An 18094-nucleotide genomic window follows, 5' to 3' on the forward strand; every position below is an offset into this window, starting at 1 on the left:
CGCCCACTCTCCAGCAGGGGGTGGCCTCCACATGGGGGTCCAAAGCCAGTCTTGGGGCTCTGCCCTCTGGGGGGCAGTCCAGTCCTGGGAGTCCGGTCTGCCTGAGGCAGGCACGACGGCTAGGATGGCAGTACCACCTGCCCCTCCTTCACCCTAGCCCCAGCTTCATCCTGCCCAGGGCCTTGGGGGGCCAAGGTGGAGAGGCCCAGGCCCCCTCTCATGGATACCGCTTGCCTATCTCTTGCCCTCTTTTATCAAACTTCACACACTGTTAGGGGTGGGCCACAGTGCTCCTTTGCCGGGGTGTGTGGGGTCTGTGGTCTGCTGCCCCTGCTCCCTCCTCCAGAGGCATCCTGGGCTGTCCCAGCAAAGGCAGGCCCACTCACTCTGGCCCTACGGCTGTGAGCGCTGAGACCAGTGGCCACAGTGGAATGGAAGCAGAGGCCACGCTGGGGCAACAGGGCAGGGAGGGAGACCTCAGTGGGGCCAAGAGGTCAGGCAAAATGGGCCTCGGGGCCACCCAGTCCCGCCGGCTCCCTGGAGTGCCCTGGTGGGCAGTGCCGCCCCTGTGTCCTCCGCTGGCTCATTGAACAGCGGACGGGAGCCCCCGCCTCTCGGCACTCGCTCCACAGGGTGGGCCTGCTTCCCAACGCTCCCTGCAAATGGCACCCCCATCCTCCCCAGACCCCCCCTTTCCAGCCTCATGGCCTCAGGCACCTCCCGCCCCAGACGGCCCCCTGCTGGCTGGCGCTGAGTCTCTCCTAGGAGGACACCTCACGTTTCCCGAAGTCCCCAAGAAGACAGCGCACAACGTGTGTGTCCGTTTATTTCAAGGTATGGAGCATAGACACGTCCCCAACTTGGGGTGGGGAGGACAAGAACATGGATACAAAAACTGGAAGATGAGACATTCAGCTCAGACGGGACCAGCACAACATGGTTTAAGGCTCCGTGTGTATCTGTATGTGCAGATGCTTACACACACGTACACACATGCACACACACACACGGTGGGGCGGCATTTGACACGGGAACCGAGGCCAGATGCCAGACGCTGCTTGCAGCCTGCCTCAAATATTGCAATTGCGTTTATTAAAAAAGTGTAAAGTGGGAAGACCGTGTATCAGTCTGAGCCACGTGTCCAACCCAGGCCTCCCTGACCTGGGGGGACGCCACGGCTCCCCGAGCCGCCCTCTGTGCATCAGTGCTGGACCTCGCACACCGGTGCTCAGGTGTGCCCACCCCATCTTGGGATGTCCGGGCTGTGGGAGGTGGGGCAGGTCACAGGCCGGGCTCCTGTCCAAACAGCGCAACGGCAGAATGAAACCCCAAAATGCCCTCTCAGAGCAGCGCCAGCCTGCCCCCGGAGCCCACCTGAGGCCTCTCCAGGGTGATGTGGGCAGGGCCTGAGGAAGGAGAGGCCTGTGCATCAGGACCAAGGAGGTCCTGGGGAACCCTGGGGACTCCCGGCCTGCTCCTCAAATCCTCACTCACCCCTGCTGGGGGGTGATTCTCCAACAATGGGCGGCCCTCTTCCCTTGCCTCCGTCAGTCTTGTTTGGCAAGTGGAAGGTGGACCAGGAATGACAGGCGAGATGACCAGGGAGAGGGGCGCACGACGAAAGCGGCATTTGGCTTTAGCATTAAGGCCGGCGCTGGGCGGAGGGCCCTGCATGAGAGGTTAGTGCCTCCCCAAGAGGAGCCCGTGCAGCCCCCCGGGGTCCCTCCTGCCGCCGTGGGCCCCTCTGTCCACAGCGGGTGTGCTGGCCGGGTTTCTCTGCTTCCCCGGGGCCGGCGTAAAGTGCTAGGTGCTCGGGAGGGAGGGCCGGGGCTGGCCGGAGTTCTGCCGACGATGCCCACGCTGCCTCCAACGGGTTCTTATTTGAGGATGTAGTTAATGAGCAGCTGACACGCCAGGAACACGCAGAGCAGGAACCAGGAGCGGGCGCTCTGCAGGAGGCCTGGGGCCGGCGCCTGCCTGGCCTGGGCCGTGGAGCTCAGCATGGCCGAGAGGTGCCTGCAACGACAGGGCACAGTGCCTAAGCCAGGCCAGCCTGGTGCAGCCACCCACAGCCGAGAGAGGGTGACCTCTGGGTGCCAGACCAGACAGGATGGCACATCCCCACCCTCCAGGGACATGGGTGCCAGTGAGGCGGGGCCCCAGAGCACAGTGGCTGCACTGCATTTCCCAGGCACACATTCCAGGGATGGGGGGCGGGGGCGGCGGTCAGGGCTGGGGGAGCTGTGCCTCTTGCATCCCCCCCTCCCACCCCTGGTGCGATGGGCTTGAGCTGTGTCTCCCCAGCCCCAAAGTTACATGTTGGAGTCCTGGCCCCCAGCACCTCAGATGTGACCAATTTGGACACGGGGCCTTTCAAGAGGTGATTAAGATAAAAAAGGGGTCATTGGGGTGGGCCCTAATCCAGTGTGCTGGGGTCCTTCTAAGAAGAGGAGATTAGGACACAGGGAGGAGACGGCATCTACACGCCAAGGAGAAAGGCCTCAGGGGGAACCAGCCCTGCCCACACCTGGACCTTGGACATGCAGCCTCCAGGACCGGGGGATAGTCAATGTCTGTGACTTAAGCCGCCCGGTCTGGGGGGCTTTGTTATGGCGGCCCAGGACACACTCGTGTCCTGCCCTGGACTCGGACATCACTGCGTGTCTGTGCTGCTGCAGAAGCTTCTGGCTGTCCCCCTGGCCACCTGCCCTGCAGCCAGCCTTCTTCTGTGGGGCCAGGTAGCTGCTCCGACCCGCCCCGGCTCCCGTGGCCTCCGGGGTCGCTCCAACATCTTGGCTCGCCCCTTCTCCCAGCAGCGGCCCTCCTGTGGCACCCACCACTCAGTACTGACCTCTGCTTTTCCCTCTTCTCCTCCTCCCCGCCCACCTACGGCCCCCTCCAGGAAGCCCTCCCTGACCACGCAGGCAGTATTTTCTCATTCTTCCAAGGTGCCAGCCTCCCTTCCCCTTGGCCCCACAAAGCCTCACAAAGGAGGAGATTATTAAAAGGGTGGGAAACACTTCTGTGCCAAGTGTCAGTCAGTCACAGGGGAGGCTGGGGTCAAAGAGAGGCCGTCCTCATCACGGGCCTGCTTATCCTGGGCTTCCTGACTGGCCTGGATGCTAACAGCCACCAAATGTCACTGGGTGCTGGGCACAGAGCTCAGCCCTCTGCACCATCTTCATCCCGCCCCAGGGACACTGCTATTGCCCCATTTCACAGAGGGGAGACCGAGGCATGAACAGCCCGAGCTCCCATGGCCAGTGAGTCCTGCAGCCTTGACTGGAGCCAGGAATGTGGCTTTGGAGCGGAGCTGGAAAGGATGGCTCTGCTCCGCCTCGGGGCTGTCTGCTGACGGACGTGGTGGCCCTGGTGGCCCGCACCCGCTAGAGGTCTCAGAGCGTGGGTCTCAGGGCTTCTCTGCTGGCTCGTGCTCGCTCACCCAGCCGTTCCCAAGGATCTACCCTGCACCGTGCTGTGGTCACAGCAGGGAGCCGGGAGCCGCCCAGCAGAAGGTGCTGCTCACAACACCTCCTCCCAGCTTCCGCGTGGCTGCTGGCTGCCATTGCCGCTGCCACCACCACCACCACCACCATCACTACCACCATCCCCATCACCACCACCACCACCACCACCATCACCATCCCCACCACCACCATCCCCACCACCACCACCACCACCACCATCACTACCACCATCACCATCACCACCACCACCACCACCATCACCACCACCATCCCCACCACCATCACTACCACCATCACCACCACCACCACCACCACCATCCCCACCACCATCACCACCATCACCACCACCACCATCCCCACCACCATCACTACCACCACCACCACCACCACCACTGGGCACTGCATTGAGCTACTGCACTGAGTTGCCTGGGGCTCCTCCCAGCCCAGGCCCTGGCTGGCATCCTCCTCTGCACTCCTCCCTCCCCAGCGTGGTGTCTACCGAGCATCATCAACTCAGGCTGCTCAAACAGAACTCCCTGCCGCCCGCCGCCCGCACAAAGGGCAGGACCCCAGGTCTCCTCCTGTCCTCACCCCAAAGCCAGACCCCTTGCACGTCCCCAGGCTTCTAGCTTCGAGTGACGTTCCAGATGCATGGCCTCCCTGGCCCCCTGCCCTGGTCCACTGGCTCTCCTGTGGAGAGCTCTCTGACCCGTGGTGCTGGTTGGACCCGGAGTGTGGCTCACCTGTGGAGCTCCTGCTGGGCCTCCCGGATGGACACGATGGCCTCGTGCAGCGCCTGCAGCCGCCATGCCTCCTTCCCACACCTCGGGCACGGGCTCTCGCAGCCTGGGCCAGCCAGCCCGCCAGTTGCAGGATGCCGGGACAAGGGGATACGGGATGGGGAGGGAGGGAGGGGAGAAGCCAGAATGAGCGAGGATGTCTGGGTAGCCAATATGAGGGGTCCCGGGGTCATGCCCAGCTCAGGCCACACCCCACCTTGCAGGAGCCTTCAGGACGAAGCTAAGGACACAGGCAAATGAGGGAGGCTGAGGAGGGTTTCGGGAGGGAGCCCTGGGCTCAGCTGGCCTCTAATAAGCTGTGGGTGACAGAAATGGCCAAGGTGTGGCTCGTCCTCTGCACAGGCGGGGACACAGTCGAAGAGACACAAACTTGCCCTGTGAGGGCAGCGGGCAGAGAGGCAGGAGCAGAACCAGAGGGTCACAGACAGACGGACACTGCCCAGCCCTGTCTCTCACACTGCCCCTGGCAGCCAGGGGAGGTGTCCTGGCCCTCTGAGTGCAGAGTTGGGAAACCCCTGCCCCTCCCACGCCCCTCATGGGCCCCTGGGATCAGGGAGGCCCGCAGGAGGACCCCTCAGAGGACTGGCTGGCTGCCTCTCCGGTCCTTCCCACCCCTCAGGGGGGCCGGTCGAGGAGGGCTCACCCGGAACGAAGCCACCATCCTCCTCCTCGTCTGAGAGCTCTGGGCAGGACTCGGGCGTGGAGCCGCTGCTCTCCGTGACCTGGCTGTGGCCGGAGGGCTGGTCACTGGCCTTGCGGAGCCGCCGGTCTGGGCCAGGCCCCTGGAGAGAGACAGAGCCGCTGTGGCCAGGAGCCCACCCACACCCACCGCACCATCGCTGGCCCGGAGGCCCAGCTGTGCCTGCTGGGAGCTGCTGGGTACTGCTAGCCTCAGGGACACGGTGGCACACTTGTGCCAGGTCAGCTCTAGAGAAGGAAGCTGATGGGCTCTGGGTGCACAGGAGGTCTGACCCCCAGCCCTGGCACGGACTGGAGTAGTCACACCCAGTTTCCTCATGGTAATGCAGGCTGTGACCCCCTTTGCAGCTGGGCTGGGGCCAGCAAGCCCGTGCAGACAGGCCTCCCTGTGCCTGTCGCAGGGTCGTGCCCAATACAAGCAGAGATGATGGCCATGGGGCCATAGGCCGTTCTGACCCGTGAGCCGTGAGGGGTGATCACAGCCCACCGTGTGAGCTGACAGTTGGGGTTCCCCCAACACTGAAGGGAAGTCTCTGGGGGAACCCCAGGCTCAGCTGGCTTCTAACAAGCCCCCAGGGTACACGAGTGGCCAAGATGCAGCTTAAGTTCACAAGGACCACAGGCATGGACTGATGCTCAGGGGACATTAGGGGCAAGAGCAGAACTGGGCTGCGGGCGCCGCCACCAGCAGCAGGTCTATGCTCTGACAGAGGGGCCCGGCTGGTGCCTGGACACCCTGCATCAGGCCCGCGTGGCCCTGAAGAGTATCAGCGATGGGGAGGTGGGGTCAGAGCTGGGACTGGTGGGGTCAGCGATAGAAGGGTAGGGGGTCAGAGATGAGACAGGTGGGAACAGACACATGACAGGTGGGGTCAGCGGTAGGAATGTGGGTGTCAGAGCCGGGACAGGTGGACTTGGCACAGGGTGATCCGTGGTGACCACCCCAGGGCAGGTTTGGAGGTGTGGTGGGGCTGGGCCGACTGGAGAGGCTGGGGAGGGTGAGGAGGAGGCAGAGGGGCATCAGGGTGGACGGAGGGGTGGGGCCATCTGGCCTGAGTCTGGGCTGAGGGCTGCAGCAGGTGAGGGAGGCGAGGGGGTGGGACACACGTGGGCGGTGAGATACTGTGGCCCCTGCTTGCTGGGAGGCTGGGGCCATCGGGCAAGAATGGCCCTTCCGAGTCTGGCCCAGGCCCCTGAGCTGGGGAGCACGCCCCTCCCCGCCCTGGGTGAGTGTCTGGCTGGGTGCACACCAGGCACCCAGTTGGTGCAGCAGGTGCTGTTGAGCACGTGGCAGCTGCAGCACGTGGGCGGGGCATCACCTGGTGGTCTGCCACCCTCCCTATGCCTCCTGGAGCCGCCCTGCCTCCCCTCCCACCCCTCGAGGCATCTGTGCAAGTGCTGGTTCCTCCTGTTTCTACCTGGGCAAGTCCCTGGGCTTCTCTGAGCTTTGGTTTCCTCGGCTGTAGAATTGGATAATGTGCTACTGACACCATAGACGGCAGCTTTGGGGAGCTATGGGCCAGGAGCCAGGGGACCGCAGCACAGTGCCCTGCACCTTTGGGTGCCTGGGAGCTGAGTGTCCTGCAAATCCAGGCATCTCAGGTCCCCTGCTGGGCAGGGCAGGGCATGGGATGAGGGGGCAGAGGAGGCCCTGCTGGGGGCGTTGGAGGGCAACTGGGCTGATGACCGACAGGAGGAGGGCCAGGTGGGTGGAAGCGAGGGTGGAGGTGGCGGCAACACCTGCAGCCTGACTATCCCTCCTACTGCTGAGGACCACCCTGGGCCAGGACCTGGGGGAGTGCTGACCTGGTGTCTGGGCTCCGGGCTACCCAGGAAGGTGGTCTGGCCGGCCATGGTCTCCCGCTGCAGGGTGTGCAGGACCCCATCTTGCTCAAACTGGGCGATGTCCTTCAGGGGGTCCCAGGGGCTGAGGCTGGAGAGTCCAGAGGGCATCCATTGGCAGGGGTAGGGGCCCTCGGGTTGAGGGGTCCCACCCTGGCCCAGCCTGCAGCCTCCCAGCGTGGCCAGAGACCCCAGGAGAATGGCTGTTGCCTGTACCCCTTGTGCAGGGTCCGGCTGGGGGAGCCTCTCTCTGACCGTCCCTCCGTACCACTCCCTTCCCTAGGGGAGCAGGAGCCCCCCATGGTGCTTCCCCAGGGCGGGGTGCAGCTGGGGGGGCAGTCTGCTGGTCCAGCCCACGCACAGCCCCCGGGGCTGCCGACCACCAGACCAGTTACTCACTTCTCATATAGGTAGCGCCACTCCTGAGTGGCGGGGTCCAGGTGGAACAGCTGTGGCTTCCAGGGCATGAGGCTCTGCTGGCGCTCGCGGGTCCGCTGCCGCTGGGCTTCCTCTAGTGAAAACTTCTCCTGCGTGGCCTTGTGCTGGTCACCCTCGCAGATGGCCCTAGTGACATGCTGCCAGAGCCTGTGGGCAGGGCACCCCCTCTGAGCTGGGGGACCTGGGCACTTGCGCCCCTCAGCACTGGAGGGAAGGCTCAGAGCAACCTCGATTTGATTGCCTCCAGTGACAGGGAGCTCACTGCCTCTCGAGGTGATTGTTTGTCCTGGGGTGCAGTTTATTCACCGTGAGAGAGTTCTTTCCTATGCTGAGCCCCCACCTCCCACCAGCAGGGACCTCCCTGTGGAGCAGCTGGTCATCTGCCAGCAGTGACGGGCTCCCAGGGCCAGCTCTTTCCCAGGCCTCATCTCCTCTCCCTCCAGCTGTCCCCGGAGGGACATCATCCACCATGAGGGGTCCATTCTCCCTGACGGGGACATCCTGGGGACGTGCTCACAGCATCATAATCCTGCCGACCTCGAGGGCAGCTGCCCGCCCAGCCACGCCAGGCTGTGGTCAGCAGGGTCCCCGGGTGCTGGGCGGGGCCTCACCTCTCTGACTCCAGCTCTGTCTGCTCCTCCAACAGCACCGTGTGCCGCTTCAGCCTCTGTCTGCGCACCTCCCCGCTTGGGTTCCAGAAGAGCTCGGTGCCTCCTCTCCCCTCCTCCTTGATAAACACTTCTCTGTCCTGCCCCAGACGGCCGGGAGGGGTCAGAGGTGCTGGCGTGATGGCCGTCCCGGTACCCAGGGGCCCGCCCATGCCTGCCCAGAGGGTGGCCTCTTACCCAGTGTCCAGAGAGACGCGCCAGGATCTCCTCCCCCGACATGATCTTCCCCGAGATCTGGTTGATGCTTGCGCTGCCTCCAAAGAAAGGCTGTGGGGACACACCCGGGACGGATGCCAGTGAGGGGCGGGGGCCTCCCCATGGACACCTAAACCCCTCGGTGGGCTGGGGAGTCAGAGGTGGCCCCTTCCTCATGGGGGGCAGGCTCTCGGCCCCTAGTGCACGGGAGCCCGGCTGGGAGGGGACCCAAAACTGGAGGAGGCCACACTTGTCCAACGGCTCAGCCTGAGCTCGAGGATGCAGTGTTCGCGCCAGGCGTGTGTGCCGCACGCGGGAAGGAGCCTCGGCCTGTCCTGGCTCTGCTGTGTGGCCTGCAGGCAGCCTCCTGCTCTCTCTGGGCCTGGCTGTACCACAGAACTGCTCCCCTCATGTGCATCTGCTCGAGAACCATCCCTGGGGCACAGAGAGGGCAGGAGGGGGTCTCCCAGGGCCTTGCTCCTCCCCAGCCTGATGCACGCCCCCCCCCAAGGCCCGCCAGGTGGCTGAGGGGGCTGCGGCCAGCGCTACCTTGAGCTTGAATTCCAGCTCAGCCTGGAGGTTGTTCTTCTCACACTCGATGGTCACTCTGCCGCCCAGCTCCATGGTCATGGTACCATACAGGATTCCTGAAACAGCCGGTCCTGGGGGTCAGGGGCTGCCCCTGGTCCTGCCGAGCCCCCAGGCCCCTGCTGAGGTCTGACCCAGTTGTGCTGATGCCTGGAGGCCTGTGTCAGGCCCTGGGAGGGCGAGAAGGGAGTGGGGAGGACAGGAGCTCCCGGGGCAGAGCCGGGGGCATGGGGAAGAGCTCGTCAAGGGAGCAGAGCCCGGGGGTCATGCCTGGCTCCTCAGTGACGGGCTTCCCCAGGGCACAGGGTCTCTGCCACCTGGGGCTTTGCTCCTGTGACATATGCTCTGTCCAGGAGACGTCCCCACCCTTTGCTGGGTCCCCTCCCTCAGGAACCCCTGTTCAAGGTCCCCATGAGACACTCGTTATGGTCTGTCATTTGGCTCTGAAGTTCCTGCCCCTGCGTGGGCTCCTCCGGGCAGACGTCCTCCCTGCTCACTGCTGTGTCCAGGACGGCCCCGCGTGGGGCGGCCCAGTGCCCGGGATGGCTGTGGGCCCAGGATGTTTTCTTAAATTAATACATAGTTTTCTCAATGAATGCAAGAAAGAATCAATCTTCCATTTCTGATCATAGGGAGGACTTAATCTAATGAAAGAAAGAAAAAAAGAACCATTTCCATTCTGAAACACTTAACCATAGGGCATAAAACAGCCTTCAAAAATGAAAAAGAAAAGACAAGCTAATTGAAATAGCAAAACGCCGGAAACCGCCCCAGAGCTGTCTGTGCTCACAACGGGCAAGCCCTGCAGAGGCTGGAGGGGGCCCTGCCCCCGGGCTCCCCGGGACACACCCCCTGAGGGAGAAAAGCCCAGCTGGGGCTGGGGGGGCCCCGAGAAACCCAAGAGTCTTCATACATTGCTTAGTAGGTTTGGCTTTGGAGCCAAGTAAATTTATATAATTATATATAACTTATATAATTACATAAATTTATGTAATTCTTTATATAATTATATATAACATATAATTATATAAACTTATGCAATTATTTATATAATTATAAATTATATAATTTGAAAAACATATAATGTATATATATAATATATATAAGTATAAAAAAATTAAAAAAGCAATTGCTAGAAATCAAAAGTAAAATGAACCAAGAGATCTGAAGTGGGTGTCATAACCATGGGGTGGCTTGACCTGGGAAGGGACCACTCCCGATGACCTCACGAGTCCCCGGTGGATGTGAACCATCACAGACGTCCAACCACACGACCCCACGCTGACTCCGGTCACCGCCTGTGGGGGGGCGGGCCGGTCAGCGTTATTCTGACATCTCTGTCATTTGATGTGGGGCAGACAGAAAGGAATCCTGGTGGTGTCCTGGAAAAGGGGGCTTTTTGGCGTGGGAGGAAGACGTTTCAGATGTCAGGTGTGACAAAAACCTGCCGTCCTGAATCTGGATCGGAAATGTAAGTATGAACTCATGATCCATTTTAATCTTAAAAAAAAAAAGAAAAAGATTTCTGTGTTCAGCTCACTGGAAAGCCCTAGAAACAACCCCCAAACCGCTTGTAGGACTCAGACGTGGCCTGCAGACTTGGTATCTAAGTACCGTTTCCTCCTGGAAGGACCTGGGCTCCCTGGAGAAAGGGACAGTTTGAGGTCTGGAGCAGGACATTAAGGTTTCATGGGGTCACAGCAGAATGAGGCAGACCATAGGCCTGGGTGGAGAGGACCCAGGAGCCAGTCTGACGGCTCCCACTGGCCAATGGCGGCACCACAAGTGTCCCTAGTGATACCAACAGGGGGTTCTGAAACGATCCTGTGTATTCTGATCAAACAACATTCAAAGCAACAATGACCTCACCAATGATCACTTCAGAGGATACCCGGGGGGGGGGGGGGGGGACTCATTTTGAAAAGAGAAAAAACCTGGCACTTATCCCATATGTCCTGAACCTACTGGAAAACCACATAGCCCACCAGGGATGTTTCCCTTTACAGACTTCCTGCCGGTCAGATGAAGAAGGAGCAACGGGACAGCAGCATCTGCAATGCCCAGCACGTCCACAGATCTGGGCCCTGGCAATCGACGTCCGCTAACACCGCAAACACAGAGACGACCCAACATTTTGCACCTCACGATGGAAAGACAGGACGCCGCCCACTGAGCATCTTGTTGGGAAAACTGCCTGAAGTGATCTGGCCTCTAGAGATGTGGTCAACTTCCAGTTGACAGAAAAGACCCAGGACAGGGGACATGCTCAGTGACAGCATGGAACACAGCCAGTCAGTCCAGACCAGAAGGAACACTACCAGGACACGACCTCGTTTCTTCGACAGCCACATTGTAAGAAAAAAAATGGTGGAGAGGACACAAAAGAGACTGAAGAGATCCAGCAGCGGGGACGAAGTATGAACCTTACTTGAATCCTGTCAGACAAATGCGTTGTAACACATATGTGTGTAGGTACATATATAAATATGCACGTCTATGTGACAACCAGGGACCTTTGAACACTGACTGTGCATCTGATGGTATCAAGGACCGAGACTTCACTTTTTTTTTTGGTGTAATGACAGTATCGTCGTTGCTGTTAAGAAAGGGAATCCTGGCGGAGCAAAATGGCAGGGTGAGCTGACCCGGGACTCTCTCCCCTCCAAAGTACAAGAAAGGACTGAGAAAAACCCCTGAATTTCAGCTAATGAACCTAATGCCAGGACTCAGAGACCTACAGTATCAAAAGACAGAGGACGGAGCCCCCGCTGCCCGCCTCAGAGGAGCTGGAACGGGGTAGGAGAGAACTTGGCTCCCTCCCCTAGAGACCAGGATCTCCCGCGGGTCCGGGAAGGAGCAGGGGAGGGGCCGCGCAGCCAGGGGATCATCCAGGACTCCCGCCACCAGTACAGTGGAAACCCGCTGATGGAGGAAGGCTTCTGTGCACGGGGACCCCATAAAGCCAGGGCCTGGGGAGACCAGAGAACAGAACTGATCCGAATCCGGATCGGCACGCGAGAGAAACCGCCCCTGCCCCCGCCCCAGCAAAGTGCACTGGGCGCCGCCATCTTGCCAGAAGGTGGAGAGGTCAGAACACGCGGCTCTCGACCCCCATCTAGTGGCGACAGGCTGTAACTGCAACCGAATTCTACCACCATGCGAAAAACCGCTCCTCTACCATCCAGCAATTTATAAAAGCCCCAGACCAGAAGGAAAACAATAAAAACATAGAATTAAGTCCTGAGGACTTGGAATTAGGTAAACTAAATGAAAATGAGTTCAGAGGAGCTATAATAAAAAAACTCAATGAGGTAGAGAGAAAGAGAGAGAAACAAGCCAAGTTCTGGAGTTACTTCACAAAAGAGATTGAAAAACACAATGGACCAGATAAAACAGAATACGGATTCCCTGAATGCCCGGGTAGACTCCATAGAAGAGAAGATTAGCATAATCGAAGATAGACAGGCTGAATGGCTCCAGACAGAGGAAGAAAGAGAACTAAGGATTAAAAGGAATGAGGAAAGTATTAGAGAGATAGCAGATTCAATGAGGAGAAAGAATTTAAGGATCATAGGAATTCCCGAGAACGTGGAAAAGGAAAATGGAGCAGAAAGTGTGCTTAATGAAATTATAGAAGAGAACTTCCCAAATCTAGGGATTGAGGGAGAAATGTGTGTAGAGGAAGCTTTCAGATCTCCTAGATTTGTCAATGTAAAAAGACCTACTGCAAGGCATATAGTAGTACAAATGGCAAAAATGAATGACAAAGAAAGAATACTCAGGGCTGCAAGACAAAAGAGAATAACCTACAAGGGCCTCCTATCAGACTTTCAGCGGATTTCTTTGCAGAAACCTTACAAGCTAGGAGAGAATGGAGTGACATATTCAAAGCTTTAGAAGATAAAAATCTTCAGCCAAGAATACTCTATCCAGCAAGAATATCCTTCAGATATGAGGGAGAAATTAAATCTTTTCCAGACAAACAAAAGTTAAGGGAATTTGTAACCAAAAGTCCTCCACTACAAGAAATCCTCAAGAAGGCTCTCATACCTGAAAAAAGAAAGAAGGGAGAAAGGGGTCACAAACACAGACTAGGGAGACAGATAAATAGAACCAGAACAGGATAGCAAATATTCAACTATAGCATTAGGATAAAGGTAAGGAAACTACCAAAGCAAGGACAATCTTATCACTCTAACTACAAACTCATAACACAAGTTGGAACAAGAAGTGAAAATAATAATTTAGGAGGGGAAGAGCAAAGGGACTACATTAGTCTAGGCCAAGTAAGTAAGAGACCACCAGAGAATAGACTATATTATACACGAGATTCTAAATACAAACTTCAGGGTAGACACTAAACTAAAAAACAGAACAGAGACACAAAACATAAATAAGCAAAAATCTAAGAAACCCAGCATAAGAAAGTGCAGTATCAAATGGGTAGGATAAAGCACACAGGAAGAGAAAAGCAGGAAAGCCAGATAAAGAGCAACAGATTGACAGCATTAAGTCCACATGCATCAATAATCACTCTCAATGTAAACGGATTGAACTCTCCAATAAAAAGACACAGAGTGGCAAAATGGATTAAAGAACAAGATCCAACAATTTGTTGCCTCCAGGAAACACACCTCAGCCCCAAGGACAAACACAGGCTCAGGGTGAAGGGGTGGAGGACAATACTTCAAGCTAATAGCAACAAAAAAAAAGGCAGGTGTTGCCATTCTTATACCAGACAAAGTGGATTTCAAAATAAGACAGGTAAAGAGAGACACACAGGGACAATATATAATGATCAAAGGGACAGTTCATCAAGAAGAAATAATGCTTATAAATGTCTATGCACCCAACACAGGAGCACCAAGATTCATAAAGCAACTATTAACAGACCTAAAGGAAGATGTTAAAAACAACACAATAATAGTAGGGGACCTCAACACCCCACTCACATCAATTGACAGATCATCCACACAGAAAATCAACAAGGAAATAGTGGAGCTAAACGAAAAACTAAAACAATTGGACTTAATAGACATATATAGATCACTTCACCCTAAAACAGCTGAATACACATTCTTCTCAAGTGCGCATGGAACATTCTCCAGGATAGACCATATGTTGGGAAACAAGGCAAGCCTCTACAAATTTAAAAAAATTGAAATAATAACAAGCATCTTCTCCGATCATAATGCTATAAAGCTAGAAATTAATTACAAGAAAAAAGCTGAGAAAGGCACAAAGATGTGGAGACTAAACAACACACTACTGAACAAGCAATGGATCATTGAAGAAATTAAAGAAGAAATAAAAAAATACCTGGAGACAAATGAAAATGATAGCATGCCATACCAATTCATATGGGATACAGCAAAAACTGTATTAAGAGGAAAATTCATCGCAATACAGGCACATCTTAACAAACAAGAAAAATCCCAAATCAGCAATCTTAAACTACACCTAACTGAACTAGAGAAAGAAGAACAAATAAAGCCCAAAGTCAGCAGAAGGAGAGAAATAATAAAAATCAGAGCAGAAATAAATACTATTGAAACGAAAAAGGCAGTAGAAAGGCTCAATGAAACAAAGAGCTGGTTCTTTGAAAAGATAAATAAAATTGACAAACCCTTAGTCAGACTTACAAAGAAAAAAAGGGAGAAAGCTCAAATAAACAAAATCAGAAATGAAAGAGGAGAAATAACAACAGACTCTGCAGAAATACAACAGATTATAAGAGAATACTACGAAAAACTCTATGCTAACAGAATGGATAACCTAGAGGAAATGGATAAATTCTTGGACTCCTACAATCTGCCAAAGCTCACTCAAGAAGAAGCAGACAATTTGAACAGACCAATCACAAGGAAAGAGATTGAAACAGCAATCAAAAACATCCCAAAGAATAAAACCCCAGGACCAGATGGCTTTCCTGGGGAATTCTACCAAACTTTCAGAGAGGATTTAATACCTATCCTTTTCAAGCTATTCCAAAAAATTAGGGAGGATGGAACACTTCCTAACACATTCTATGAGGCCAACATCACGCTGATACCAAACCCTGACAAGGACACCACGAAAAAAGAGAACTACAGGCCAATATCACTGATGAACATAGATGCAAAAATTCTAAAGAAAATTTTGGCAACCTGAATTCAGCAATTCATCAAAAGGATCATACATCATGATCAAGTGGGATTCATACCAGGGACACAGGGATGGTTCAACATCCGCAAATCAATCAACGTGATACACCACATCAACAAACTGAGGAATAAAAACCACATGATCATCTCAATAGACGCAGAGAAAGCATTTGACAAGATCCAACAGCCATTTATGATAAAAATTCTGAGCAAAATGGGGATAGAAGGGAACTACCTCAACATAATAAAGGCCATATATGACAAACCCACAGCCAACATCATACTCAACGGGCAAAAACTGAGTGCCATCCCCCTGAGAACAGGAACAAGACAAGGATGCCCTCTATCACCACTCTTATTTGACATAGTACTGGAGGTCCTGGCCACAACAATTAGGCAAGAAAAAGGAATAAAAGGAATCCAAATAGGGAAGGAAGAAGTGAAACTCTCGCTGTTTGCAGACGACATGATCTTATATATAGAAAACCCCAAAGAATCTATTGGAAAACTCTTAGAAGTAATCAACAACTACAGCAAAGTTTCAGGGCATAAAATCAATTTGCATAAATCAGTAGCATTTCTATATTCTAATAACAAACTAACAGAAAAAGAACTCAAGAACACAATACTATTCACAATCGCAACAAAAAGAATAAAATACCTCGTGGTAAATTTAACTAAGGAAGTGAAGGACCTATACAATGAAAATTACAAGGCCTTTCTGAGAGAATTGGATGACGACATAAGAAGATGGAAAGACATGGATTGGAAGAATAAACATAGTTAAAATGTCCGTTCTACCTAAAGCAACCTACAGATTCAACGCTATCCCAATCAGAATCCCAATGACATTCTTTGCAGAATTAGAACAAAGAATCCTAAAATTTATATGGGGCAACAAAAGACCCCGAATTGCTAAAGCAATCCTGAGAAAAAAAACAAAACGGGAGGCATCACAATCCCTGACTTCAAAACATACTGCAAAGCTACAGTAATCAAAACAGCATGGTACTGGTACAAAAACAGGTGCACAGATCAATGGAACAGAATTGAAAGCCCAGAAATAAAACCACACATCTATGGACAGCTTATCTTCGACAAAGGAGCTGAGGGCATACAATGGAGAGAAGAAAGTCTTTTCAACAAATGGTGCTGGGAAAACTGGACAGCCATATGTAAAAGAATGAAAATTGACCATTCTTTTTCACCATTCACCAAAATAAACTCAAAATGGATCAAAGACCTAAAGGTGAGACCTGAAACCATAAGGCTTCTAGAAGAAAATGTAGGCAGTACACTCTTTGACATCAGTATTAAAAGGACCTTTTCGGACACCGTGTCTTCTCAGAGAAGGGAAACAATAGAAAGAATAAACAAATGGGACTTCATCAGACTAAAGAGCTTCTTCAAGGCAAATGAAAACAGGATTGAAACAAAAAAAACAACCCACTAACTGGGAAAAAATATTTGCAAGTCATATATCTGACAAAGGCTTACTATCCATAATATATAAAGAACTCTCACAACTCAACAACAAAAAATCAAACAACCCGATCAAAAAATGGGCTGGAGAGATGAACAGACATTTCTCCAAAGAAGATATATGGATGGCCAATAGGCACATGAAAAGATGCTCATCACTGCTGATCATCAGGGAAATGCAAATCAAAACTACACTAAGATATCACCTTACACCCATTAGAATGACAAAAATATCTAAATCTAATAGTAACAAATGTTGGAGAGGTTGTGGAGAGAATGGAACCCTCATCCACTGCTGGTGGGAATGCAAACTGGTGCAGCCACTATGGAAAACAGTATGGAGATTCCTCAAAAAATTAAAAATAGAACTACCATACGATCCAGCCATTCCACTACTGGGTGTCTATCCAAAGAGCTTGAAGTCAGCAATTCCAAAAGTCCTATGCACCCCAATGTTCACTGCAGCATTATTTACAGTAGCCAAGACGTGGAAGCAACCTAAGTGCCCATCAACAGACGAATGGATAAAGAAGTTGTGGTATATATATACAATGGAATACTACTCAGCTGCAAAACAGAACAAAATCATCCCATTTGCAACAACATGGATGGACCTTGAGGGAATTATGTTAAGTGAAATAAGCCAGTTAGAGAAGGATAATCTCTGTATGACTCCACTCATATGAGGAATTTAAAAATGTGGACAAAGAGAACAGATTAGTGGCTACCAGGGGAAAGGTGGGGTGGGGGTGGGCACAAAGGGTGAAGTGGTGCACCTGCAACACGAATGACAAACATTAATGTACAACTGAAATTTCACAAGATTGTAACCTATCATTAACTCAATTACAAAAAAAAAAGAAAGAAAGAAACTTCTGGGCAAAAAGAGCCCAGGGGCTTAATGGTTAAAAAAAAAAAAAAAAGATATATGATTGCTATAAAATCTTACAGAAAGAAATTAAAGAAGATCTAAATAAATGGAGAGTATACCACGCTTGTGGATCGGAACACTTAGTGTTAGGATATCCAGGGGGCCTGCCCCATGGCCGAGTGGTTAAGTTCTGGAGCTCTGCTTCAGTGGCCCAGGGTTTTGCAGGTTCAGATCCTGGGCGTGGACATGGCACCACTCATCAGGCCATGCTGAAGCGGCATCCCACATGCCACCACTAGAAGGACCCACAAGTGAAATACACAACTATGTACTGGGGGGCTTTGGGGAGAAAAAGGAAAAATAAAAAATAAAAAAAAATAAAAATATTAGGAAAAAGAAAAAGAAGGGGAATCCTTATTTTTAAGTGATACACAATGAAATATATAGATGACATGATGTCTGGGATCTACTGCGAATTAACCAGGCAGGAGAACGCGTAGGGTACAAAGGAAACAAGACTGATGGCTTGCTATGTTGGGGGTATGTGGGGGGGTCACTGTAGTTTCATATGTGCTTGAAGTTTTCCATAATAAAATGATGATAAAATATATAATGTTCTTTTAAGTGCACTTATGAGCAGAAGGGCATGCACGAAAACAAGAGAAATTCCCGGTGAGAAAAAACAAACATGAAGGAGAAGAAAGGGAAGGAGGAGGGGGAGAAGGAGAAGGAAGAGGAGCGGGGGCAGGGAGAGGAGGAGGGGGAGGGGGCGGAGGAAGAGGAGGAAGGGGAGGAGGAAGAAAAGGAGAGGGAGGAGGAAGGAAGGGGAGGGGCAAGAAGAGCCTCAGCTGCCCGTTGGGCAGGGAGGGCATTTGCTGATCTGAGACTCTGGTTTCCGAGG

The 18094-nt window shown here is 53.3% G+C and overlaps 1 protein-coding gene across 3 annotated transcripts in view; it reads right to left on the reverse strand.

Moving 5' to 3' along the window:
* Positions 1-810: 810 nt before the first annotated feature.
* Positions 811-18094, reverse strand: part of OSBPL5 (oxysterol binding protein like 5) — an 88881-nt gene continuing 71597 nt past the window's right edge. For all 3 annotated transcript variants that reach the window (XM_070488432.1, XM_070488431.1, XM_070488433.1), the window contains exons 15-22: positions 8659-8756; positions 8092-8181; positions 7858-7994; positions 7208-7393; positions 6773-6899; positions 4911-5049; positions 4211-4313; positions 811-2016 (exon numbers count right to left, since the gene is read on the reverse strand). In XM_070488432.1, coding sequence (XP_070344533.1) covers positions 1878-2016; positions 4211-4313; positions 4911-5049; positions 6773-6899; positions 7208-7393; positions 7858-7994; positions 8092-8181; positions 8659-8756 — 1019 coding nt within the window. In that variant the 3' untranslated portion in view covers positions 811-1877. The remainder of the gene's footprint in view (positions 2017-4210; positions 4314-4910; positions 5050-6772; positions 6900-7207; positions 7394-7857; positions 7995-8091; positions 8182-8658; positions 8757-18094) is intronic.

Source organism: Equus asinus, chromosome 17 (assembly GCF_041296235.1).
Source record: "Equus asinus isolate D_3611 breed Donkey chromosome 17, EquAss-T2T_v2, whole genome shotgun sequence".
In the NCBI taxonomy this organism is placed as follows: domain Eukaryota; kingdom Metazoa; phylum Chordata; class Mammalia; order Perissodactyla; family Equidae; genus Equus; species Equus asinus.